General features: G+C 44.9%; 1 protein-coding gene across 2 annotated transcripts in view; it reads left to right on the top strand.

Annotated features, from left to right (window-relative positions):
- The first annotated feature begins 552 nt into the window (after positions 1-552).
- The window catches only part of RIN3 (Ras and Rab interactor 3), a 70,007-nt gene continuing 43,653 nt past the window's right edge, over positions 553-26,906 (top strand). Inside the window, exons 1-3 of one of the 2 annotated variants that reach the window (XM_081910071.1) lie at positions 553-570; positions 1,006-1,092; positions 24,738-24,927. In XM_081910071.1, the coding sequence (XP_081766197.1) occupies positions 1,061-1,092; positions 24,738-24,927 (222 nt within the window). In that variant the 5' untranslated portion in view covers positions 553-570; positions 1,006-1,060. Of the gene's footprint in view, positions 571-686; positions 1,093-24,737; positions 24,928-26,906 lie in introns of those variants that run through there. The other variant, XM_081910073.1, reaches the window with a different exon arrangement.

Raw genomic sequence — 26,906 nt, 5'->3', positions numbered from 1 at the left:
AGCATTCTAAATCTATCATGGACTCAGAATTGTAGAGTTGGAAGGGACCATGTGGACCATCTAGTCCAACCCCCTGAAATGCAGGATTTTTGCGCAAACCCACCACCTTGAGATTAAGAGCCTCATGCTCCACCAACTGAGCTCTCCTACTTGCCCTCTTTTTCCCCCCTGGCCATGCATAAGCCCTGTACCCTACCACAGGTAGAGAGCAGTTGTGCTCTGTGATTTTTAACTGGCGAACAAATATATATATATTAGGGCACTAATTCATGGAGTAGCAAGCCCAGAAGGACCTATTACTGCAGCGTTGTCAGAAAGTTGCGCCTCTCCCTGGCTTCTCGGGCCTCCATTCTCGCACGTCCTATGGAAACAGCGCGAAGGTTTCCAGACTCCATCTGGTTCCAGTTACTCACTCAAAACACAAATACACATGCCTCAGGAATTTGCAGATGGACACCACTGTACTGCAGCATGAAATGCTTCGCAGAGTTCACGGCCCTCTTTGCCCCCGCCTCTCCTCCAGATGTACCTGCGGGGCTGAGGAAACTGCGTCCCTCAGAGGCCAGCCAGGTACGAAGCCGGCGGTGAGGCGCGAGAGCGCAGGCCCGCCTTCCTAACTCTCTGAGCTAAAGTTCATGACTAAAAATGGGTTTGTAGGGCGGTGGGGGGGGGGAGGTGGGAAGGAAGAAGAAGAAGAAATAAAACACCCTTGACCACCAAGGACAGCCTCTTCCTGAGAGCCCCTGTTCACACAAATACAGGAAGTAGAAAAGTAGCTCAATGCAGAAACACCACTTGGAAAGGGATTCTCATTTCGGAGCCGCCAGTGTTTTGGAACTACTGTGGTGAAAGCTCGGCTATCCTTCGGGTTGAATCCACCATCATTTGCATATATATATATATTATTTCATTTTTATTTTATTTGCCGGGCGGGGGTGGAGAGAAGGAGAAGGGCGTGGACGCTTTTTTGTGAGGGAAATGCCAAGGTATAACTTTCTTCACAAGGGAGACCTCCAACGGTTCTGAAGCGAGAAGCGCCTCTGCGCGCTTTGTTGAGAGGATGACAACATCGCCGGGAAACCGGGCAGCTGGGTGAGTCCTGAAACTTTTAGCGGCGGTACTTTTGTCCTCCTAAAGGTTTTTCCTCCGCGCGCTCTCTTTCCTCTCTCCCTCTTTGAGAAGAAACTTCTCCCCTCCCTTAAATCCGCTTGCAGGCTGCACGGGAAGCTATCAGCTGTGCCGCCACAATCACGATAATTCACAGCCTTTTTCCTTGGGTGAATGCTAATAATTGCCTCTTTGAAACAACAGGAGCTTTTCTTTTCTTTTCGCACGGGGTGCTGTGGGGGGAGAAGGAAATGACAATACTCTGAGGAGGAGAGGGGAGGGGGGAAGGAGCTGTTTCCATGCTGCCTGTCGTGCGTATCTGGAAACATGGCAAATCTTTTCCATAAATCCTGAGGGGCAACAGGCTTCGATTTTCCCCCAGCTGTGTCACACAGATGTGGCTGAAAGGGGGGGGGGCTTTCTTTTTTCTTTTTGGCTTGCTCTGCTGCTGTCCCTTTATCAGCATCTCAGAACATGCAGATTAAAACAGGTGATGTTTTATCCATCATGTCAGCTCCATGGTAATAATAATAATAATAAAAACATAATAGAAAAAAAACACAATTTAAAATACAGGTTAAAATGGAATTTAAAATGCAGCCTCATTTAAAAAGTAACTCATAAATCAAAACCGTAAGGGGAGGGAAACAGAAGGGTCAGACTGAGTCCAGACCAAAGGCCAGGCGGAACAGCTCTGTCTTGCAGGCCCTGCGGAAAGATGTCAAGTCCCGCAAGATAAGCTCCACCTGTTTCTGCATGCCAGGCTGGCAGACCTTTTGCTGCCTGAGAGGGACAATATGGTGCCCCCTCCTATTCCATGTGCAAAGCCTGGCTGGGCTGGCGATTGAACCTTCCTTCTACATTGGCAACAGGACAGCATCTATTTCTGTACCTGTAGGAGGAGGGCCTATAGGGGCAAGCACCCCAAAACAAGGAGCTTACTACCCCGCCCCACTTGCCCACCCACATTTCCGAACTCCTGTCATTAACACATGCTGTTATTTTTTTTTCTCTCACTCACCTATAAATATATTTTGCCTCTTCTGTGCCCGCCCTGAATTTATTCCCCTGGTGCTGCCACTACCAGGGTAGACCACACAACACACACATCAACACCTCACGACTGCTATCCACCCTTCAGCATCTGCCACCCGAGGCAGCTGCCTCACTCTGCCTAATGGTAGGAGCAAGACAAACTGGCAGCCCTAAAGAACAATTTGATACAGCATGATGCTGAGAAACAGAGAAACATGTGTGGTCCAGGAAATATAGACAGATATAACAATGTGAGAGTTGCTACTCTGCATGCAAACATAGATTTTGATCTCCTGGAATATTTATATATATATATATGCAAATAAACATACAAGTGCCACATTAAGGAGGAAAGCCTGCTGGATCCATTACAGCATGGGCAAAGCTGAGGCTGGACATGCATGCATCTAGGACAGCTTGGAAGGCCATGCTCACACCATGAGTGAAGAACCTGCTGTGAGTGTCCTTAAAATCATGGGTAACTTTTTACCTCCCCAGGACATTTTGGACAACTCCCTTTGCTTCTTTCTGGGGTTTCTAGGGCTGGCCCAGCTGAGTTTCCCTCCATGGGTTTTGCTGTAGTGGAACATAAGCAGTGCAGACCCTGCTGTTGTGCAGCTTGTATTTTTGCACTCCTTGTAAGAGGTGCCCCAGCAGGAAAGGCCTTTACCTGGAATCCTTCCCACATAGTGTGATTCTGCCAAGACAGCAGCACAGGAAGCCACTGTCTGTGTATGTTTTAAAAGGCAGAGATCCAGGGATTTTTCAATATCCTGAATGAGTTAAGAATAAAAATCCAGTTCTCATAATCACGGAGACATCTACTGAATGGTGCCGCATAAAAAAGTGGGGAGGCAGAGAAGAGGCAACGTACATTTCTAGGTGGGCAAGATAGAGAAATAACAGCATATGGGTTAAAGAGAGAATTGCACGCAGATGAAGGTGATTGACAGTGGATGAAGGACTCTGTGTGAGAAACAGGAAAGGGGAGATATCACAGGGAAAAAGGCTGGGGGAAGAAAAGGGTGCTCCCAGGTGAGAGCTGGGAGGGTTGCACCTTTTTCTGTATGGGATAATAGTTAAGATATTTGTATTCGTCTATCCCCTCCCTCCCTCCCTCCCTCCCTCCCTCCCTCCCTCCCTCCCTCCCTCCCTCCCTCTCCCTTTTGTGTGTAGATTAGTTTTTTATTATATTATGAAAAGTCTTAATAAAACTATCAATAACAAAAGAAAAATAACAGCATATGCAAACAATAGTTCAGAAACAGGGAGGCAAGTGGTGGGGGCAAACTCATTGACTGGGGGGGGGGCACTTGCTCCCTGCCCCACTCTGGTCCTGCCTATGATACAGTCAAGATCTACACCATGCCCTTATTGTCTCCCCATACAGCACCCATCAGTGCCAATCATCAGAGATGATGTGAGTTGCAGGCGAAAACATCTAGAGTGCACTTGATTGAGGAAGGCTGCCGTGCATATAAGCAGAGGTGGCCTTTCCCATTTCACAGGGGAATTGTTGCCTCCTGGCCCCATTCATCACACTCCACTTCTGCCGCCACACCCTGGTTCTTGCAGATCTTGGTGGGAGCTAAGATGCTCTTCCAAGTGTTTGCTGCTCATTTGGCTGCTTTGCCCGGAGCAGGAAAGATAAGCAGCAACACCATGCGCCAGATTGCCTCCCTCTTGGTGGCTGAAGTGGCAGGGTGAGTGGAGCATCGCCTCTCAGACTTCTGCCACCCGAGGCAGGCACTTCACCCTGCATCACAGGTGGGCCGGTTCCTGCTTCAAGCAGGAGGTACCTGCAGCAAATGGACTTACTAGCCAATTCCATGCTCTGTGTTGGAAATTTTCCTCCAAAGCCTAGGGCAGTTATTGGGAAACAAGATGTGTGAGGGATTATTGAAGGAGGTGGGTGGCTGGACTGATCATACATCCCTCCAAGAAGCTGGTTATACCCCTCCAAAAAGTAACTCAGGATGGTTCCATATGCCAGCTTTTCCCACTTCATGTAGATGTGTTTGTAATCATAGCAATCTGCGATCCACATGGCATTTGGATACTCGGGGAGAGTCAGATGCACAAACAGCTCAGTAACCACAGTTATAGCGTGCAGAACTGGAGTGAGTAAGGAAGCATGTGTTCTGGAGAAAAAGGGAGTCTCAAAATAGATTTCTTTTTTTATAATCAGATTTTTGAAAGCCAACCTTGGGTTGTTGTTGTTTTTTTAGGGATCTTGACTCATGATTTTGTGACTAGGCCATGATTATTACATGACCCCCATGAGATACTATACAGTCTGAAAGCATTTAATTTATATGATTTGCTTCAATGGGGCTAGGATGCTCGGTTTATTGCTATAAGAGTTATTAAATGAGGAGACACTGCTTGTGAACAAAGACAGCTTTGGGGTGTCATGTAAGGCAGATTCACACATTGCATTAAATGAGTGTAGAGCCTGTTCTCCTGTATAACAATACTGTAGTTGAGCTGTGCAAACCAACAAATGTATACTCTTTCACACAAATATTTTTACAGGCAAGCGCCTACCTATGTTCAGTGTAACAAGTGGACACGCCTATCCTATACATCAGTCTGCATTTATTTCTGTCAAACCCCCTGGCAGTGAACCTAAAAGTTGTTCCTTTTTTCCTACTAATGACAATCAAGGGAAGATGATGTCACTGTGCAAAATCTTGGTTAACCATGTGGAAAAACATGTCATGCCAGCCCTTACAAGGATCTCTTATCTTTTGTACACAACCTGGGTTGCTATTTCCCCTGCAAAGGGGAAATATCCAGATATAGCATGGCTAAGCTCACAGGGGGAAAGCCTGTGCTGACAGAGAAAGAACGGAAACAAATTCTTATGCTTGAGATATCAGGATAAACTGCACTTCCTGGCTTCACTTAGCAACACAGAACACAAAAAGTGAGATTATTGCAACAGACAATATATTCTTGCAATGAGCAAGAGTCTTTCCCTTATGAAATTTTTTGGTTCCCCTTCTCCAGAAATGTCAGCTCAGCTTGCATGAGGGAGAGGGCAAAAAAAGGAAGAAAATATAGCTCCAAGGCCTGCTCTTGGAAATTGAATGGCAAAGAATGGATTCACAGCAGGACAGTGTACACACCATACATTAAAATGAACCCCTTGAATCCTGAGAACCGTAGTTTACTCACCACACCACAAAGCTAAAATTCCCCAGCACCATTAACAAACCACAATCCCCAGGATTCTTGGGGTGTGCGGGCTTTGAACATATGGTGTCTACACAGCTTAATATGTTATTGTGTACAAAGAACATTTGTCATGGCTGCTTTTTATGGTAGGTTGTATTCAACTAACTGAGAGTCAGAATAGATCCAGTAAAGTTATTAAACCTAAGTAAGTCATGTCTGTTCTTTTCAATGGTTCTTCTCTGAGTATGACTAACATTGGCGACAACCCAATAACTGTAGCAATGTTATCAATGCAGGTAAATTTGTTACCCCACCGCCACCTTTTTTTAACGCAAAGGGATAATTCTTAGACCAGACGCAGCACTATCCCAAGTATGTTTACTCAGAAGTAAATGAGACTTTGGTGGCTTCCAGACTGTCACTACCTCCGAGTGGGATTCAATAACATATCAGCAAATTCAGGTTGCACAGTTATATTGGATTGGGAGGTCTTGCACAACAGCTCCCCCTTCCCCAAAGATCAGACTGTTTGCTTTAAGGAAAGTGGTGGGGAAATCCACTGGGAAGTGTGGATAACACTTGCTTTGATGCAGCAGAAACCTCCCTCAAACAAACTGGAACAAATGCACATTAAATGGCCAACTTTGTCTAATCTCCCTACAGATAAATCAGGAAGAATGATCAATAAATCTGTTGTCTGGAAGTGCCCCAAGTCTTAGTGGTGGAGAATCTTCCTTGTATGCAGAAGGTCCCAGGTTCAGTCCTCAGCTTCTCCATAAAGGGCTGGGACTATTCCTGCATTGCGGGGGGCTGGACTAAATGACCCTTTGGGTCCCTTCCAGCTCTATGATTCTATGATACCAAGTATGTTTGTACACCAATAATGACATAGGCTGCAATCCTGCACAAAGATTGAATGAGTCTCATTGATTTCAATGGTTTTAAGCAACCTTAGTGTAAAGTGTGCAGCACATATCTCTCTCTCTCTCTCTCTCTCTCTCTCACACACACACACACACACACACACAATTTACCCACATGCATGTGATGTTTACACATAACTGCTGATGGTTTCATCATAGGGTAAACAGGTGGTATGATACATTTTTACCTGGGTGTGCAAATTAATTCCACTATCTCATCTCTGCCCACTGGTCTTTCTTGTCATGCTTCAGGCCCTGCAGATTTCACCAGACATGACAGTGTACAGTGTAGGAGAAATTTCCATTTTCAATCATTTCCGATTAAGCCCACACTGCATGTTTGAGGCTATGCACCAGATTCACCACTGTTAATGTTCCAGACCCCGAGGGACAATTTGCCGTTTGTTCTTTGGCTTGTTGTATCTGGAAAGAAGCCACATGTTAGCAAATCAAACGTTTTGGTCTCAGTCTGGAGCAATTTTATTTTATTTTACTTCCCAGACTGTACATGCAGTGTCGGGAATATATTAATGCTGACAGAAACAAAGCTAGCTTCGGGAATTCTGCCAAACATGTTTGTCTAATGTAACATAACATGGGCACGAAAAATGTACAGGGAACTTTTCCACATCTCTCAGCCCGGTAGAGTTGGCCATTGATGCATCTCTAAAAAAAGAAGAGAGCCAGATATGCCCAAAAGAAATAGTTGCTATGATTTTAAACAGGAACATAGAAAGTCAACCCCAATTGCCTGTCTAGCTCAGTATTGTCTACACTGGCAGGCAGCAGCTCTCCATCGTTTCAGGCAAGGGTGTCCCTCCCAGCCCTACACGGAGGTGCCAGGGGTTGAACCTGGGACCTTCTGTGTGCAAAGCTGTGAAAAGATGGTGCTCAAGTCAAAAGAAGCAGGATGTCCTTGGTCTAGATCCAACACTCTCAAGACTGTATGATGGGCAACTCACTTCCACCATGGGGCATAGTTTGGTAAGCACCAAACTTGGAAGAATAACATCAGAGCATCAGCATGGAAAACTGGTTCCCCTTTCTCAGCTAAAGCCTGGTTTCAAATGATGGGTTTGTAACACAATGGTAGAGCGCATACATTGTATGCAGAATGCCCCAGGTATGATTCCTGGCATCACCTGGTAGGCTATAAAGCCACTGCCAGCCAGTTACTTAGCTGCTTCATAGCAAGAGTTGGCAGTGTCCCATGTTTCCACGACATGTTACATCCCTGTTAAGATGAAGGATTCTAGTTCAATAAATCTTGGTTCAGCCAAAGGTTCTGTGCGGGAATTCAACATAATAATGTAAAATGAGCCCCGCTGGAACAAACCAGAGGCCCGTCTAGTCCAGCATCTTGTTCTCACAATTACCTTCTTCTTCTTCTTTGGCGATCACTCGTAGTCAAATAAGATTGTCTTCCATAAACGCTGTTTCAAAAGTGAGTCCGTAAGTGACTGTGGAGGCCATTTCTGGGTCCACACAACCTTCCACAGTGGAGAGATAGGTTTCCAAGCGGGAGTTGATCACGGTGAGGGTTTGCCTAGCGTGCCTTCCTCTTAATGCGTTTCTCCCTTGCCTCCTGAGTTCGTGCATCTTCAAAGCCCACGGCACCACTGGTAAAGGCTGTTCTCTAATTGGAGCACCTGCAGGCCAGTGTTTCCCAGTTGTCTGTGTTTTTTTAGATTTGCCTTGAGAGAGTCTTTGAACCTCTTTTGTTAACCACCAGTATTATGCTTACCATTTTTATGTTCGGAATAGAATAGTTGCTTTGGAAGATGATAGTCAGGCATCCGTACAACATGACCAGTCCAATGAAACCAGAGACACACAAGCTGGACCTGAGCACAACAGCTCTCTCCACCTCTGATTTGCAGCAACTGGTATTCAGAGGCACACTGCCTCCATCATGAATAGCGCCCTCTGACTACCTTATCTCCCATGAATTTCTCTGTCTGGAACATATTGCCATTTATAATATGAGAGATAATAGATTCACTCTGTTGCAAGCTAGATGCGAACCAGGCCAGTCAAGTACAAAGGCGTTTCAAAGCAAGCACATTTTGCTAGCTTGTTTCCATTGCATGTGGTTTCTACATAGCTGACATAAGAGGAAGGGAAGTTGTTGTGGTCAAACACAGTGTCTGGCCTGAATTCTAGGTAACTAGCTTGCAGCATTCATCAGCCACTGCTGCCACAGCCGCAAGCACACTTCCTTTGTCCAGCTTCTGTACAGACTGCAAGCTCCTTGTGTTAAATTCGGAGGCATGATAAGTAATGATGTTTGGTTCAGTGTTTGCACTCATCCTTTGAGTCGATAAGATGCATTTGCAGAGAGCTGAAGGTGGCAGCCGCCTGGTTTATTTTGTCCCATGTTCACCTATGATCAAAGACCTTCCCTGGGTTTCGAAAGAACTACAAAATCTGTAAGGGAAGACAATAGTGGGATGAGTGTGCACACCAGGCTCCTGGCTCCCTTTGTCATACCATCTTCAGCTCAGATTGGCAGCTTTAGTGTATCTTTTAGCAGAGATAGGGCAAAATCTGGGCGGTCAGGAATCTGGAGCAACCTGCTTGCCAGGACAAACGCAGCCGGGGAAGTAATGAGTCGTAGGTGGACTCGGGAAAATAATCTAATGCAGGGGTAAGGAAACTTCTTAAGCCTGAGGGCCACATTCCATTCTGGGAAACCTTCCAAAGGCCATATACTAATGGTGGATGGAGCCAGATACAAAAGTGAGTCAACGACAACAACACCCTAATGCAAATTTTAACCTTTGTACAGATGGTTGAGGGACGCGGGTGGCGCTGTGGGTTAAACCACAGAGTCTAGGACTTGCCGATCAGAAGGTCAGCGGTTCGAATCCCCTTGACAGGGTGAGCTCCTGTTGCTCGGCCCCAGTTCCTGCCCACCTAGCAGTTCGAAAGCACGTCAAAGCACAAGTAGATAAGTAGGTACCACTCCGACGGGAAGGTAAACGGCCTTTCCGTGCGCTGCTTTGGTTCGCCAGAAGCGGCTTAGTCTTGCTGGCCACATGACCCGGAAGATGTACGCCGGCTCCCTCGGCCAGTAAAGGGAGATGAGCGCTGCAACCCCAGAGTCAGCCATGACTGGACCTTTACCTTTACAGTTGGCTAGTTTCTACACACACTCACTTGCCTCGATCCTGACAGGCAAGAGGCCTTATCAGAATTATCAATGACAGATTCCAGGCAGGCACCAAACCAGGACCAGTGAGGAGGGTGGGCTGGAGAGGGGGGGTGTTATCCAGGGTGAGCTCAGACAGCCAGATAGAAAGGCTTGGAGGGTCATATTTGCAGGTAATCTTGTGTAATATTGCGCCCTGCGCTAGGTCAACATTTGGTAACCCACAAATGGATCTTCTCAGTTATGGAGCTTCTCAATTTTGCACCCCATCAGCTCAGTGCCCTTTGCAGAGGTACTGCCTGCACTGGCCTAAATCCGGTGCTGATATTTGGCCCCTGGGACCTCAGGCTTCCCAGCCGTCATCTAGACATAACAGTTTATAAGAACAGGGGTGTACCTAGGGATTGGCCAAGTTGGCATCTGCCAAGGGGATAGACCCAGGGGAGAGCCTCTCACTTTAGCTCAGAGTAACTGGGAGCTCGTCTGCCCATCCATATGCTATTAGAAGTATTTGCCGGCAGAGCAGGAAAGGAGATGAAAAGCCAAATTTTTGAGTTTCTGGTCCATAGGCAGGAAGGTGCTGAAACATATTCTTGCCAAATAATAATAATAATAATAATAATAATAATAATAATAATAATAATAATTTATTTGTACCCCACCCATCTGACTGGGTTGCCGCAGCCACTCTGGGCAGCTAGTACTGGCTACCTGATGTGTTGGAGACCCTGTCACAGTGAATTAACTGTGTACTCTTCCCTTAAATACGGCCCAATCTCAAGGCCACCACTGCCCTCTCTTCCTGGGATAAGCATTGTGCTGTTTTCAGCAGCATCACACCACCACACCCATTTCGCTAACTCAGAATCTGGGACCTGGCCCAGCCTCAACGCACCACCAGTTTGGCAATAAATCCAAACAATTTCCCATCTGTTAAGTCAGTGCAATGTGGTGAGCAGTTTCTGTTTTCCTTGAGTGCGAGGGACACATTCTTTGGAGATGACTCTTCCAAAGCCCTCTCTAAAGGAAAACAGAAACTGCTCACCACATTGCATTGACTTAACAGATGCCTGGGGAGGGGTCATTGCTATACAAATTGCCTAGAAACTGCTCATATAGTAGCAATGTGCTGCAAGTACAGTTTATAGAGCCTTGCAAGTGGTAAACTGCAGTTTGCTCCATGCACTTCTCCTGTGGGACACTCGCCTACTTTGCCTGGAGAGGAACTTATATGTGTGGATTTCCCCTTTTGGGAGGATCCTTCTCACCCACCTGCTTTACTCATTCTCTCATGCTGCCTGTACTTAGTGAGAAGCAGTATTTATCTCTGTTTAATGAAGTGCTGATCGCTCATTGTCACAAAGCATAATACTCAGGCAGTTGTCCCAAAACATGCGTCCAGTGTGAGCAATGCTTTACAAGAGTTTGTGGAAATATATAGAATTCTCTTTGCTTCAGGCAGCCTATGATGATTTGGAAATAAAAATGCAAAGAGCTATGAAAAGGAAGGGAGGAGGCAGTTTGCAATTACTTCAGATAGGTGACATGACAGCTCAGTTGGTAGAGCGTGAGACTCTTAATTCCAGGGTCGTAGGATCAAGCCCCATGTTGAACAAAAAATCCCTGCTTTGCAGGGGGTTGGACTGAGATGACCCTCATGGTCCCTTCCAACTCTACAATTCTATGAGAGCTGGTGTGGTGTAGTGGTTAAGAGCGGTAGTCTCGTAATCTGGGGAACCGGGTTTGCGTCTCCGCTCCTCCACATGCAGCTGCTGGGTGACCTTGGGCTAGTCACACTTCTCTGAAGTCTCTCATCCCCACTCAACTCACAGAGTGTCTGTTGAGGGGGAGGAAGGGAAAGGAGAATGTTAGTCGCTTTGAGACTCCTTAGGGTAGTGATAAAGTGGGATATCAAACCAAACTCTTTTTCTTATGATTCTATGACCCAGCATGCCTTAAGCCAGTGGTTCTCAAACACACACACACACACACACACACACACACACACACACCATGAACCATTTGAAAATTGCTGAAGGTCTTGGCAGACCATGTAATGATTTTTTTCCTGCCTGTTGTAGAAGCCCTCATCTGCCCCAGCTGCAACAAAACATGTCTCTCCCGCATCAGTTTCTATAGCCACAGCAGGAGCTAAAACCTTCCAACAGCTTGACTTCACCCCCAAAGGTGCATTGTCTCCCGAGACAGACGGGTGCCAACCATAGTTATTGTAATTCTTTAGAATTCAAATTGTAACAGAAAAAAAATCTAATACAAAAGAAATAGAAGAAGCAATAAAAAAAATAAAAATCAACATGCATATTCAATGTGATGGATGTGCCATCTCCAATCACAAATCCATAGGCAGAACACCTAAATGAAGCCTGTGGTCCATGGACCAGGGGTTTGGAAACTTCTGCTTTCAGCTCCTTTAAGTCAATGGGAGTAGTGCTAGCTCCAAGTTTTGGAGGGGAACCAGAGAAAGATGTACGTGGAAGGTGGAATATGTGATCCTGTGGCCCTCTCCCGATGCCTGGACCCTTATTTAATGTTTACATCTGCTTCAGGCCTTGGAGGTGGAAACACATCTCATAGACTTCAGAACAGCTTTGCTGGCTGGGGCTGATGGGAGTTGTGGTACAAAATATTTGGAAGGCACCAGGTTTGTGGAGGTTGAGTTAGAAGGAGGAGGACGAGTCGCACATCCCATTCTACTTAGGGACAAGCAACATACTGTACTAAAAGCCCTTTGTAATAATGCACAATGGAAAGTACTTTTTCAAAAACCCTCCAGTGAATTCAGGACCATCGCTCAGCCGTTGTTGGCATCCGCCTGTCTCAGGAGATAATGGAAGAGTGTGCCTTTGGGGGTGAAGTTAGACTGTTGGAGAGTTATAGCACCTCCTGTGACTGTGGTGACTGACACAGGAGAGAGATGTTTTGTTGCAGCTGGGGCAGACGAAGGCATTTGGTTTTGCTGCTACAGGTGCACCATGGCATTTATTCTATGTTCTTCCCAGCTGTCATTCTTCCTCTGGTTACTGCTGCAGATACATGACCTGACTGCCTGTCTTCAGGCCCAGCAGCAAAACATATGAACTGTATGCAGAAGGTCCCAGATCTGATTCTTGGCATCTCCATGATGTACCAGGTCATGAGAAAGCCCTCTACCTGAGACAGTGGAGAGCTACTGCCAAGCAGAATAGATCAGAGTACAGTAGTCTGACCTGGAATAAGACAGCTTCCTATATGCACAGTACCAAGCATAAATGAGGGCCACTCTGGATGTCCTTTTTATTGTGCATTAATGATGATTCCTGGTCTCAGGGCAAATATACATTACCCTGCTTTCAATGCTGTTTGCACTTTATAAATGAAAAAAGAAATGTGCCAAACAATTATGCCATTTCTTCCTGCTGAAATCCTGTAACACATGAGCTGATGTTGTTTATCTGCAACTGCCTAATAAAGCCAAGAAATCTTTCAACCTTTTAAATGTTCTGGGTTTTTCCTTTTGCTTAACTCTGTTGCTCCTGATTTGGTTGCACTGTAGTACAATTAGGCCTCTCCAGCTGGCAATAGTGCAATAACATTGTGGAAGCCTAATAAAGCAAAATGTTGTGTGGCTGGTCCAGTATAAATCCATCACTAATGCACTTTTATTGCATTATGCTGAAGAATATCCCCCCCCCCCCGCAAAAAAACCCTACCAGTCTAGAGAGGCCCTTAGATAAAATGTTGTCGCTTCTGATTCATTCTACAGAATGGATGTGCCCCTCCCCCCGCTTCTCTTTGTATTGGCTCCTGATGCAAAACTACCCTCCTTGCCTGCCCATTTAGCAACCATGTGTTTACTTCAAAACTCTATGCAATTTCTAGCAGTCTCCACCTAATTCTAAAAGAGCGGTAAGTTTAGCCCCATGAGGTGTTACCTCTTGCTCAGATCAATAAGCCTTCACGAGAGGGTATTACGTCTATCAGAAGTATTGTTCTGACACATGCGCTTTTGGCACAAACTAGCCTGCCCTAAATTATGCCTGCCCAGGCACTCAGCGTTTTCAGTCTGAAGGTTAATCTGTCATTCTCTTTCTTACATGAGTTGCTTGTGACAGCTGATGCCTTTTGCCATCTCAGAGGCACACAGATTGGCAATCACTGCACAGCCACCAACCGTGGCCTGGCTTTAAACAGATGCTGCAGAATCTCACCTCTAAAGTATTATTTTCTTCACGGTATGCTGACCTCATAATAGCATCCCCGTTTCAAATCAAGATGCATTTTCAGAATTTCAGCCATTTGATATTGTGACATTAGTAATTCCAGCAAAAGATAGAATAAAATTTGACTTTCTCTTCTTTTCCAAACACCTCTTTACACAACTCTCTCTTCTCTCTCTGTCAGCATGCTGCAGCTGATGGGAGTTGTAGTTCAAAAGATTTGGATGGCGTCTGGTTGGCAAAAGCTGCTCTATAGAGTGTAGCTTTTGAATTGTATTGACAAGAATCCACTTCCCTCCCCTCTCTGTACTTCAGGGGCTTTTCACAGTCTGCATTGAGCTTTTTGTTTCCAGCAGAAACAGGGAACAGGGTGGTGACACAGGCAACAGAGAACTGAAAATAAATATCACCTTATTTGCAAATATCACCTCCTTTGCAAAGATTCTCAGGGACTACCCCACTCATTCCTCAGGGGGGAAATAAGTAGTAAGGCATGAGTAGGAGGAGCCATAGTTGCCTCACTTCCCACTGTTAGGGATTGGCTGTGAACGGAGGTGAGTCACAAGCTGAGAATCATGAGACAAGTCAGTGGCTAGAAGAACTAATCAGCCAAGCAGGACCAAAGGGCAAGCCAGGAGTGGGAACCAAAGAGCATAGTCAGGTCTGGAGGACAAATCAGGAAACAGGAAACTAGCCAAGACCTGGAGCAACAATAATACAGAGACCCAACGGAGCTCAGAAATACCTGGTTGCGCAACAAAGCTCAGCTCTTTAGATTACAGTGGTACCTCGGGTTACAGACACTTCAGGTTACAGACTCCGCTAACCCAGAAATAGTACCTAAGGTTAAGAACTTTGCTTCAGGATGAGAACAGAAATTGTGCTCTGGCGGTGCGGGGGCAGCGGGAGGCCCCATTAGCTAAAGTGGTATCTCAGGTTAAGAACAGTTTCAGGTTAAGAACAGACCTCCAGAACGAATTAAGTTCTTAACCCGAGGTACCACTGTACTGCAGTGCGTTAAAACAGGTCTAGCGATCAGGTCTCGTGAGATCTCACAGAACACACAGGATATTGCGAGATCTCATTGGAAGCTGCTTTTTGTTCTTCAGGGGTGCTGCTGCACAACACAAATTACATGATGCTCCAGCCTTGGCATTAAACACAAGGCTGCCTTTGAAGATGGTTCAAAGCCGGTGCAAATTTTAGTGGCGCGTTTGCTGACTAGGACAAGATGGTCTGAACATATCACACCAACCCTGGCACAATTGCATTGGCTACAAATTAGTTTCCAGGCTCAATTCAAATTGCTGATTTTGACCTGTAAAGTATTGTGCATCTCAGGACTACCAGTCACTCAAGGATCACCTCTCCCCGTATGAACAACCTGGTTTGGCATCTGAGGTCCTTCTCCATATTCTCCCTCTAACAGAGGTGCAGAGGGTGATGGCATAAGAACAAACCTCCTCAGTGGTGGCTCCCCATTTGTGGAATGTTTCCCCAGGGGGCACACCTGGCACCATTATTAACTGCTTTATGTGCCAGGCAAAAGCATTTTAAATCATTTGGGCCTTCGGACCTTAATCTGGAGGGTAAAGTATGTTTGTGACCTCTTCTTTTTTGTGGGGTAGGTTGAGTTGGATCTGCTTTGCTTTTGTCCTTATGCTTGCTTTTCTTTTTGTTTGTTTGTCTCTCTTTGAGCCACTTTTGAGAAAAAAGCAACAAAACTACAACAGCAGGAACTCCTTCCTGGCGGAAAAAACCAGTGGTATGACTGGATGGTGGAATCAATCCAAATGTTTCCCCCCCCCCCCCACTGATAACAGCTGTCACTCAAGCATGCCCATCGCAGACTTCATTCTGTGCTCACCTACCCCACTTAGCCCTGCACTGAATTCTACCCTATCGTTATTTTTTACAAGGATAGCAACCTCAGTCAGGGGTTCCTTTGATTATATCATTCTATAAGCAAGGCCAGCTTGAGGAACCCCTTCAGCCATTTCAGCCATGCGTAAGTGTGTGTTAATCTGCTCCTGAATGAAAACCCCCTCCTTTGTTCTAGGGAGGAGGAGGAGAGGGGCTTATCCTTCCTGGTTCACAGCACACAGCAGTCTCTTGGATCGAGCAAGGTTATAAAAGGTTGTAAACCAGCATGTAATTTGGCTGCTGATTCCTAAGGAAATATGGTTTGGCAGTGGCGTGACTAATTGCACTGATACCCACAAGACCCCAAAGGCAAATTATCATGCCATTTATTCTCGCCTCCAGCTGAGCTGTCTCGTAAAGTACAGTGCTTTGATGTAATTACTGTGCCATTAATTAAGCCATATCCCCAGTTACTCTTCTCAAGTCAGGCTGCTTTGCAGAACACTATATAAGCTTAGCCCATCAATAGCCGGGAAGCGGCTCTTTGGTGGCTAGGGAATATGGTAGTTCTCCAGGTAGACTTGTAGCCAAAATTTGAGCATTTGTGGTGATGGTAGCAAGTGGGACTGTTGGTGTGCTGGGGTCTAGCCACCCAAGGCAACCATTATGCTCTGTTCTTAAGCAGCTGCTGTAATTTCCAATTGGCCAAATTTCTAGCAGAAGTGTGAAGTGGCAGATAGGCAAGACAACCCATCTCATGTGTTCAGTGAGCAGGGGAGGGGTGTGTGTGATTATTTTAGATGTTAATATTGCGCAGCACGAAGGAATTGTATGAAGCTGACTCCTTTTGGAATAAAAATTGTCCAGACCCATAATTATGATTCAAAGCTTTTCTAACCAGAATTTCTTCAAAACAAGTACAAAAGCACCAATGATACATCCAGAAAGAAGTACAAAGCATATGTGTATTGAAGCATAGGTTCTTCTTCTTAAATATATAACTTAATTACAATCAGAGCTGAAATCAAAGCTCTGTCTCCCCCATAGTCTGTATCAAGCCTGAGGCTATGCAGCTTCTGGAGAGGCATCATTTACAAATCCTATTATGACTGTGCCTGGTAACGGAAGCAAAGCCAACTCCCTTCAAAATGGAGATTTGCAATGGAATACCTTAGTCACATGTTCTAAGGTTAAACACTCAGGTGTAAGCTAGCAGAGAACATCAACAGTTAATATCAGCTCATTTAGAAGCTCGAAGAGCTTTTTCTAGCTTAGTTCACTCCAATGGAATTTTCCAATGTTAAACCCTTAGCAATATACATACAGGCATTCTCAACAGTGATTGAATGGTGTCTGGTGCCCACCAGGACTGGTGGGGCAGGATGCAGGGTACCCAAAGGTAGGTTTTGTCCTCCATCCTCCTCCTTGCTGAGATTTACCAGGGGCAAAAGGAGGAAGGGCCAACCACTGGGACATGCAGGTGGGACAGATTGAGGCTGGTAAGACAATGCCCCGTTTATTCTAATGGGCCTCCACTGGTGAGATCCCATCCACTGGCCACACTCTGATATTGCGTGTTCAACATTAATGTGAAGGGGGCCTGTGTATGTATACCTATGTCACAGAAGTCTTAGAGGACACACTAGTCAGGAAGTCATTTATTTATAGGTCCCAGGGCACACCAGTTATTTATTTATTTATTTTAAAGCATTTATAATTCACTGAATATTTTTGATTTTTTTCTAAGCACTGCACTATATATATATATATAGATATATGTGTGTATGTGTGTGATATATATATATATATATATATATATATATATATATATATATGCTTTCGTAGATTTTCACGGGTACAGGAATGCAGGTTTTGGTGTCCTCGGGTATCTTCCCGTGTAAAAGTTGGGGTGTCTAGGCGACGTTTCGACGAGGTCTCACTCGTCATCTTCAGGCTGGTGCTTTCGGCTTCTTGTTACTGGAACAGAGCAGGATCTCAGTGTTTGAGTTCCTATAAATACTGTTGAGGGGGTGTGGTGTATAGCCTCCAATGTTCTGGGCAGAGAGCCTGGGAACTTCCTCTCTGCCCAGAACATTGGAGGCTATACACCACACCCCCTCAACAGTATTTATAGGAACTCAAACACTGAGATCCTGCTCTGTTCCAGTAACAAGAAGCCGAAAGCACCAGCCTGAAGATGACGAGTGAGACCTCGTCGAAACGTCGCCTAGACACCCCAACTTTTACACGGGAAGACACCCGAGGACACCAAAACCTGCATATATATATATATATATATATATATATATATATATGCTTTCGTAGATTTTCACGGGTACAGGAATGCAGGTTTTGGTGTCCTCGGGAAGACACCCGAGGACACCAAAACCTGCATATATATATATATATATATAATCATTAACCTGAAAAGAACAACATAAAACCGGTAAAGCAACAATATTAAAGCTTTTAAAATAAGAATTCAGGGATTTTAGATAAATGAAGACAGGTTTCATTATTATAAGTTAGGGAAAGCCTGGGCAAGAATATGGTCTGCTCAAGACATCTGACATCTGTGCTTTAGCTTTTCTGACTTTGTGTCTACACGTGCTGGCTATTTGTTTGAATTCCTCTTTGGTGATTTCCCCCCCTTTTCCATTTTTTGTACACATCCTTTTTTAATCTTAACTCAGTTAAAAGTTCTTTAGATAGCCACCCTGGCTTCTTTAGGCACCTTCCATGTTTCCGTCTCATTGGTACAGTGGTGCCTTGCAAGCCGAAATTAATTCGTTCCGCGAGTCTTTTCGTCTTACGATGTTTTTCGTCTTGCGAAGCACAGTCCGTCGCAACTGCGCCTCTTCAAGCGGCTTTAGGAAAAAAGCGAACAAACTCGCAAGACGTTTTCGTCTTGCGAAGCAAGCCCATAGGGAAATTTGTCTTGCGAAGCGACGCAAAAACCGAAAAACCCTTTCGTCTAGCGCGTTTTTCGTTTTGTGAGGCATTCGTCTTGCGGGGCACCACTGTATTGCCTGAAGTTGTGCTTTTACTATCTCCCTCTTAACAAACTCCCAGCCATCATGAACTCCCTTTCCTTTTAGTATTACTGTCCATGGGATCTCACCCAGCACTTCCCTAAGTTTTATGAAGTCGGCTTTCTTAAAGTCAAGAAATTGAGTCCTAGTACACACACACACACATGGGTAAGAGGGAAAGGGAATCCTAAACAATGGAGCTGAAAGAATATTTGCAATTTGCAATGTTAATATGCTTAGAAGGATGCAAGATCAAGAGAGTGACTATTTCATGACATGATCTTGCAACACCTGCAGGGGCAGGGAAACATTCCTGCAATGGGAGCCAAGAAGTGGTCCCAGTGTTTGTCAGTCCTTCCAGTCTGTTCACACTCATTGGCCACAGCACCAGGTGGTGGCATTTGCACTGGGCATGGCTTTCCTTCTCACAAAGCAATAGGTTTTTCCATTGTAATTTAAAGAAAGGAGCCTCTGACTTGGCTAGTCGCTGCTGAAAGTTCAGGGAAGGAAATGATCGAATATAGGGAACCAGGCCTGTATAGTAGTGCTGGTCTCCCCCATCCCCACCCCACAGATGGCCCTGGCTGTAGGACTATGTTACCCAGAAATCAATCATAAAAAAACCCAACAGAGCTCCCACCTCCCATTGTCCCCTGTTTGATCAAGGGAGAAAGTGCTGCCTGCCGGCTGGTTGGAGCTGTCAGCCTGGGGTGCTATTCAAAGCACAGTGTAGATATAAGCCATTGGATGCACACAGAGTAAAATAGAAATGACCTGCTTCTCAACACAAATCCTGTGACAGGGCAGAGAAAAAGGGAGCTCAAAAGCTGTCCTATTTTTCTCCTCTCCTTTCACTCTGCAGCTACCTGTGGTGTTTGCCACAGAGTCAGATTAAATAGCTGATTAAGCTTTTTCACAGCCCGGCCTCTCGATGTTCTGCCTGCTGAGAGCATTGCTGGAGCCAAATGTTGCTTCCACTGGCTCTATTAACCAAAATGACTTAAGACTTGGACATTCAGCAGATGGGGGGGCGGGGAGGGGGGGGAGAGATCCACTGGGGACATCAGTTAGATGTAAAACTGTCTTCCCGCTTGCAGCAATTGTGGGCTTTTGTTCCCTTGCACAAGGAGTGGCTTTTCTAATAAACTTTTAAAGAGGCACATTAAAAAAATGATTGATTGGCGAAGGGAGGAAGCCCAGATTAACAGCTTTGCTGTGCACACCTAAAATAAATATATTAAAAAAACGGACTCTTTTCAAGAGCTTTTCAAAAATGGAATATTTGGTCCATTTTCAAATGGTCCTCTTCTGCTTCCTGTACTGTATTGCTAAATTAACTTTTTTATTATTAAGGGGCATAACTCAACTGTGAAGTATGTATTTTGCTACAGTTTTATCGACTTTGTTTTATAGATTATTCCATGGCTTTTATTGTAATGCATTGTTCTATTTCTAAGTTTATGCCATGCTTTATGCATTTACATTCTGTAGGTTGCCTTGTGTGTCTAGAGACTAATAAATTATAATAACAGTAATAGTACCGTATTTTTCGTCCCATAGGATGCTCCGTCCCATAGGACACACCTAGTTTTTCCGGGGGGAAATAAAGGAAAAAAAAATTCCCTTTATTCCCCCCCCCCAAAACCAGGTCGGGGAAACCGAACCAGGTCGAGGAACAGCGGGATGGCAGCGCTGCGCCTCCCTGCTGTCCCCCGAGCTTGTGGGGCTGGCCGATGTCTGTCCCGCGGGCAGGGCGCTCTGCTTCAGGGTGCCCCTCGTGCCGGGCGGCAGGCTGCTATCCGCAGCGTGGGGAGCCCTGCGGGGAACTCCAGCAGGGCTCCAACATGCTGCGGATGTCTGTCCGGCGTGCGGGGTGCTCTGCTTCAGGGTGCCTTTCGCGCCGGGCGGCAGGCTGCTATCCGCAGCTTGGGGAGCCCTGCGGGGAACTACCGCAGGGCTCCAACACGCTGCGGACGTCTGTCCAGCGGGCGGAGTGCTCTGCTTCAGGGTGCCTGATGCTCCGGGAAGCAGGCTGATATCCGCAGCGTAGACAGCCCTGCGGGACCTCCCGCAGGGCTGCCTAGGCTGCGGATGTGTTCCTGAAGCCTGGAGAGTGAGAGGGGTCGGTGCGCACCGACCCCTCTCGCTCTCCAAGCTTCAGCGGAAGCCTGCATTCGCCCCATAGGACGCACCCAGATTTCCCCTTCATTTTTGGAGGGGAAAAAGTGCGTCCTATAGAGCGAAAAATAAATACGTTAATTATAATCTTTTGTATCAGAAGGTCCCAGGTTCAATCCCTGGCGTTTCCAGCTCAGGTGTAGCACATAATGAACTCACCTCTTTCTTTTATTACCTATTTTGGTTTTATTTTTCCCCACCACACCTTGCTTTGTGCAACATCTTATCTGCTGAAGAGTTCAAAAGCTTGCCAGGCTTTTTGTGGCTTATGGTTTGGCCCAGAGTGACCCAGTGTGCCAGCACACACACTTCGGAACTCCTTGCCCATTGACATTAGCCAGTGTCAGGGACTGGACTGAGGAGGAATGCTGCCCCTCCTTCCTGAACCTTCCTGAGAAGAGGAGGACAGTATAGATTTAGATCAGTGGTTTGCAGAAGGTCATAGTTCAGAGGCTGCAGAGTGGAGAAGCTGGGAAATATTGAGAGAGCAGCAGGAAGAAGAAGCACCAGGGGAGAGATAGCTAACAGACTCAGTGTCTCTTGAAAGCATTCCTGACCCCCTCACAGGATGAGGTGTGCCTTGAGAGTAGTAGAACAGAAAGCTCAGAGGCAGAAAACACAGGTCAGCCGGCGCAGGGATGACGTAGAATAGGAGAGATGGAGGGGATGGGACTTTACTTGGAGCAACACCATTATCTAAGAGAGACTGCATTCCTTCATCTCTCTCTGTGAATATTGAATAAACTACTTGGTAAGAACTTTTCTTGTTTATCTGCTTCTTGGCTGCCACCGTGGGAGGGATAGGATTCCCTGAAGTTTGGCAGGCAGGCAGCTTCGCTGTACGTTTTTTGGCCCCTGCTAAAACCATTTTTGTTTAAGCAGGCCTGTCCAGATATTTAGAAGCTGATATGTGTTCTCATTTGTTGATTTAAATTATATTTTGCTTTTTAAAAAATACCTGTTTTAAACTTTTTTTGTTGACTGTTTTAATAGTTATTTTATTTTTTATACCCCGTTTAGAAGTTCTATTTACAATCAAGTGGTATATACATTTTGTTAAATAAATAAAATTAGATACCTGTAGACATTGTTTCTTCCCTTATGGATCAGTGTAACTACCTTTGCTTTAAAAAAGTGACCTTGTTTCTTTTCTCCCCCTCCCCCCATCTATAATTGGGAAAACGTCTCTGAGTACAATTGTATTTCTCTTCTAAATCTATTAGGGTTGTACAAAATTAAAATGCACATTCAAATCCCTAATCCTCTTACCTTGAAATGCAACCGCATCATTATAAAAATTATCCTCCCTATGAATACTCTGAATTAATTCAATAACTGTTCTCAGTCACCACTCTGATCCTAAATAATTAACAATAAAAATGATTCCAAATAATATATTGTGGTTTTTCGCTCCAGTTTTTGCTTCATGTCCTATAACTTTACATTTGCACTTTTGTCTATTGTACTGTTTCCCAAGCTTGAGTCTCTAGCTGTTTTTGGACTACAACTCCCATCATCCCTAGCTAGTGGGACCAATGGTCAGGGATGGTGGGAATTGTAGTCAGCTAGAGACCCAAGTTTAGGAAACCCTGGTCTATTGATTGGAACCCGATCCCCCATAGGACTGGAATTTTTGCAATAGGGAAAGTGATGGGGAAATGTACCGGGAAGCATGGGATGCCACACATGGAATTTGATACAACATCCTCTCAAACATATCAGGATGAAAATTCATTAAGCCAACGTCATCAGATCTCTCTGCAAACAAATCAGCATGGCTGCTCAATAAATATTGAAGCACCTTGGGATGGGATGAGAAGGCTGCCCCTAAGTCCTTCAGTTCAGGTGGCATCACTCATTATCGAAGGAGCTAAGCCAAGACTGGCATGCTCCCTCCTTTGAACCTTTAGTAACTCCCTGGTTTAATTTATCAGTGAGTTCCTCACAACAGTACCACAGAGGGCTCTTATCTTCATGCCCTTCTTTTGTTCTTCTCATATCCAGCCAGTTGGCCTCCATGGGAAGCAGGACTATCCTAATGTTCTGCTTGGGAGAAAGCATCCCAGCATACAAAACTGGATTATACCAAGTTGGATCACAGGCTGATCTGGCTGAATACTGTCTTCATTGACTGGGAGAGGGTCCGAAGTATCTTAGGCAGGAACTTTCCCCCAACCTCCCAGGAGATGCTGGGAATTAAACCTGGGAACTTTAGCATGAAAAGCACGTGCCTTGCCATGGAGTTATCGCCCTTCCTTTAACAGAGTTTCCCCTCCACCATTATTTTCATCTTAGGGACCACTTGAAAGCACACAGCAGAGCACCAGAACTCCCTGGACTACAACTTAATAATAACTGTAGGACTGGCTACAAATGGGCCTGGTTCTCAGACACAGAAATGTAAACAATGGCTTCCAGGAACCACACAAATGTGTGGGCCCCTGGAGAGGAGCTTACAGCCGCTTTGCCTCTCTTTGCCACTTCTCTCTGGACCTTGTTTTGCCCCTGCATCACGCTGAGCTAAGCCAAAGTTTGGTTTAGTATGTCACCCGAACCCAGGACTCATGGGTAAGCTGTTGCCTTGCTAACTGTAGCCAAAAGCAACCCTCTCTGTGAGCCTGCACGTTTATATAGTCCTGGTAAGCTTATTAGGGCCTTGTGAGCCCAGCCACCATGAGGGTTTTGGGTGGAAAAGCAGAGAGAGATGGAGGAGGTTGTTCACCCTTTGCCTTGTCCAGCATTTCTCCACTGCAAATTTCATCCTGCAGGGTTTGAAATGTGAGCTTGCAGCTGAGGAACAGGCAAGCACCCCTCTCACCCCACTGCTTTTCTTGTTTGTTTGTTTAAAAAAAACCTTCCCTCCTACAAAAAAAAGTAGACGAAGCCTCAGAGCTCTACTGTTCTGCGCTTGCATGAGCCATCACGCAATTTCTCTTGCAATAACAATGCAGAGGTGGAGCTTATAATGTTACTCTTCACAAATTCTGTTCCACCTGCTCCTCACATCTGTGAATAAATCTAAATGTAGGCAGAAAACAGTCTGAATGTTTATTTTTAAAAGTGTTAATGATATTTTCGTAGAGCCTCTATAGGGACTCAGTAATAGATTGGTTAAGTCCTGGCCTGCTGTAACCTGCCCTCTGTGTTCTAAAAGTGAGACATCTTCTCAGAATATTGCTTTGTTTGTGGAAGAGTAAATTGCTGAAATGTATGTGTTTTGTGCATGTGTGTACATGCGCAAAATAAAGTTCAGCCAATGGAATTCAATATGATAAAATAGAGGTCTGATTGATGTTCACCTGTCTGGGTGAAGGTATTCTGCAGCTTTTCCATAATTAAAGTCCATCATATATTTAATTGTTATTTAATTATATGACAGTTATTCTTTAACTATTATATTTAATTCCTGTTGAATAATACTGAATCTTATCCGATATTAATGCAGTTATATAAACAGTAAACAAACATAGATACATATATAATCAAGCTTCCTAAATTGGTATTAGGAACATCTGTAACGTTAACCAAACAGAATAATAATAATAACTATTATTATTATTTATTATTTATACCCCGCCCACTTGGCTGGGTTTCCTCAGTCACTGTGGGCAGCTTCCAACAGAATATTAAAATACAATAGTCTATTAAACATTAAAAGCTTTCCTAAACAGGTCTGCTTTCAGATGTTTTACAAACAAGATGTATTACAAACAAGGCTGATATTACATATAATAAAGGAAAAGAGTTACTAGTTCTTGTTTGACATTTCATGTTGCATTTACTGGAACTTCTTTTGTAGCCATAGCAGTAGGGAAATCAAATGCTAGAAACCCTAATAGATGAGATGGCTCCTTGTAGGGCAAGGAATGGCAGCACAAACTTCTTAGGATTCCCAACACATTCAGTGCAGTAATCAAGGGAAGCAGGTTAGTTGGATCTGACATAAACTGCTCTGCCCTGTGTTTTCTGAGGGTCTTTCAATTCACACTTCTCTGTCCCAGTCAAGTTGCTGCAGCCGCCTCACAGGGGATTTGCTTGTGTCTTCTTGCAGACTTGTCACAGACACCAGTGAAGAAGTGGAAGATGAGAACCATCTGGGCAAGCCAATTACCCCAAGACATTGCTGTCCCCCACCAGGCATCAGCGTCCTTGAGAAGCTCATCAAGACATGCCCGGTTTGGCTTCAGTTGAGCATCAGCCAGGAAAAAGCTGTCCAAATACTCTGCAAGGAGCCCGTAGGGGTATGTCTACACTTTCTCTGAAGAATACTGTTTTGTGGTTCTTGAGGGAGATGACATGCAGACTTAGATCATGGGAAGCCAATGTGCTATACTCCAAACGTTGTTGAACTACAACTCCCATCAGCCCCAGCCAGTATGTCCAATGGACAGGAGTGATGGAATCTGGGATCCAACAACATCTGAAGGGCAACAGATTTCCTGCCCCTAAATAAGATTCTGTTTTCTTGGTGTATTTTGCAGCTTTTTTCCTCTCCCCACTGATTTCACTATTTTAGACTGTTATCCGACGTTTTGTGGGATAGTGCATTTTAGCAAGTTTATAATGCATTTCAGCAAGTTATTATCACTAACACATTCATTTTTATTTGTACTTTCCCTTAATATATGCATTCTGTACACACTTCTTCTTCTTCTTCTTCTTCTTGGAAAACTGCACCGCAAAATTTGGAAATGTGGGAATTTAGAGGGACAGCTACTTTCAATTTGTGGATTGTTTCAGGAAGTGCTGATTAGGTAGGTTCCCATTAAAATGCAAACAAATCCAAATTTATCCCCCACCTGTGCTCTGATTATAGTCTAGTGGCCTTTCTTTAGCAGCAGAGAAATGTATTTAAATGATAGCTGTTGAATAGTGGGTAGACATGGCAGACGACACAGCGATTTCTCCAAAGCAGCTCTTTATTTTGTAAGCTGGAACAGAAAACCGAACCGCAAATAGCTCAGCCGGCCTGCTTTTATAGGCAGCCAGCTATCAACATTGTAGCAACAACAACCCAGGGTTTCTCGCCTAAAATAACTGACGTGGACCTGAGTGAAAACTATCTACAGTATCCCCCTGCTGGCCCAGGGTGAGAACTTCAGTACATAACAATAGCCTGGTGTTGTTTGGCTCCAGGACTTGACAGTCAGAAATTCTGGACATATGGCAGAGTCCTACTGAAACCATCAACTCTGGTGTGGAGAGGCAGTGAAAGAAAGACTAATTCTATGATTCTATGGCATTAGGAAACAGGCTGAGAATAAGACAGCTAGTACCATTATGCCAATACTGTATATAAGTCAGAGGTGGCGCCTTATCTGGTGTATTGTGTATAGCATGGGGGATACTTTGGCCCTGTGGCCCTCTAGATGCTGTGGGGCTCTGACTCTCATCAGCCTGACCCAGGAATGCCAGTGGTCAGGAGTGATGGGAGATCTGGTCCAATAACATCTGGGGGACCACAGTTTTCCCTGTTTCCTTGTATATAGTCTGGTTTCCTGTTTTCAGAAAAGGACATCATAGCCAAGGGAGGCCCATACATAAAATGTGCATGTGTTAATTTATCACTTAAGATGCATAGGCTGACTCTCACAGGCAGAGGTGTCCTAAAAGTAAAGGGTGTGTTCGTTTTTAAGTTTTAACAGTGACGAAAATGGGGAAGCGATCCAGGACCCAGTGCCCCCAAAACCCAGGCCCATCCCTTAACAGCATTCCTAATCAGAGTCCATTCTAAAAAAAAAGCATATTGTAGAGCTGGCAAAGGTGCAGAAAAGCGTAATCGACATGATCAATGAGCTGGGGCAACACCCTATGAAGAAAGATGACAACACTGAGAGCATTTTACTTGCACTTGACAGCCATTTATAACATGGTATTGCACATAGTGTGGAGAAAACGGATACGGGTTTTTTTCTCAGTCTCCCAAAATACCAGACCCTGGGGTTATACAATGAAGCTGAGCACTGGGAGATTCAAGACAGTGTCTTCACACCGTGCATAGTTAAACTGTGAATTTTTCTGATGCATGATGTAGTAATGGCCACCAACTGCTTTGAAAGAGGATTAGAGAAATTAGTGGAGGCTATGAATGGCATTTTACCTACAGGATCAGTAAAAGCATGTATCTGAATATCAGTTGTTGAGAGAGGGCTATTGGGCTCAGATCCTTTTTGTAGGCTTCCTATAAGCATTTGGTTGGCTGCTATGGGAACAGAACATT

The sequence above is a fragment of the Podarcis melisellensis genome (genome assembly GCF_964234715.1).
Source record: "Podarcis melisellensis genome assembly, chromosome: 1".
In the NCBI taxonomy this organism is placed as follows: domain Eukaryota; kingdom Metazoa; phylum Chordata; class Lepidosauria; order Squamata; family Lacertidae; genus Podarcis; species Podarcis melisellensis.
This window is presented reverse-complemented; position numbering and strand designations above follow the sequence as displayed.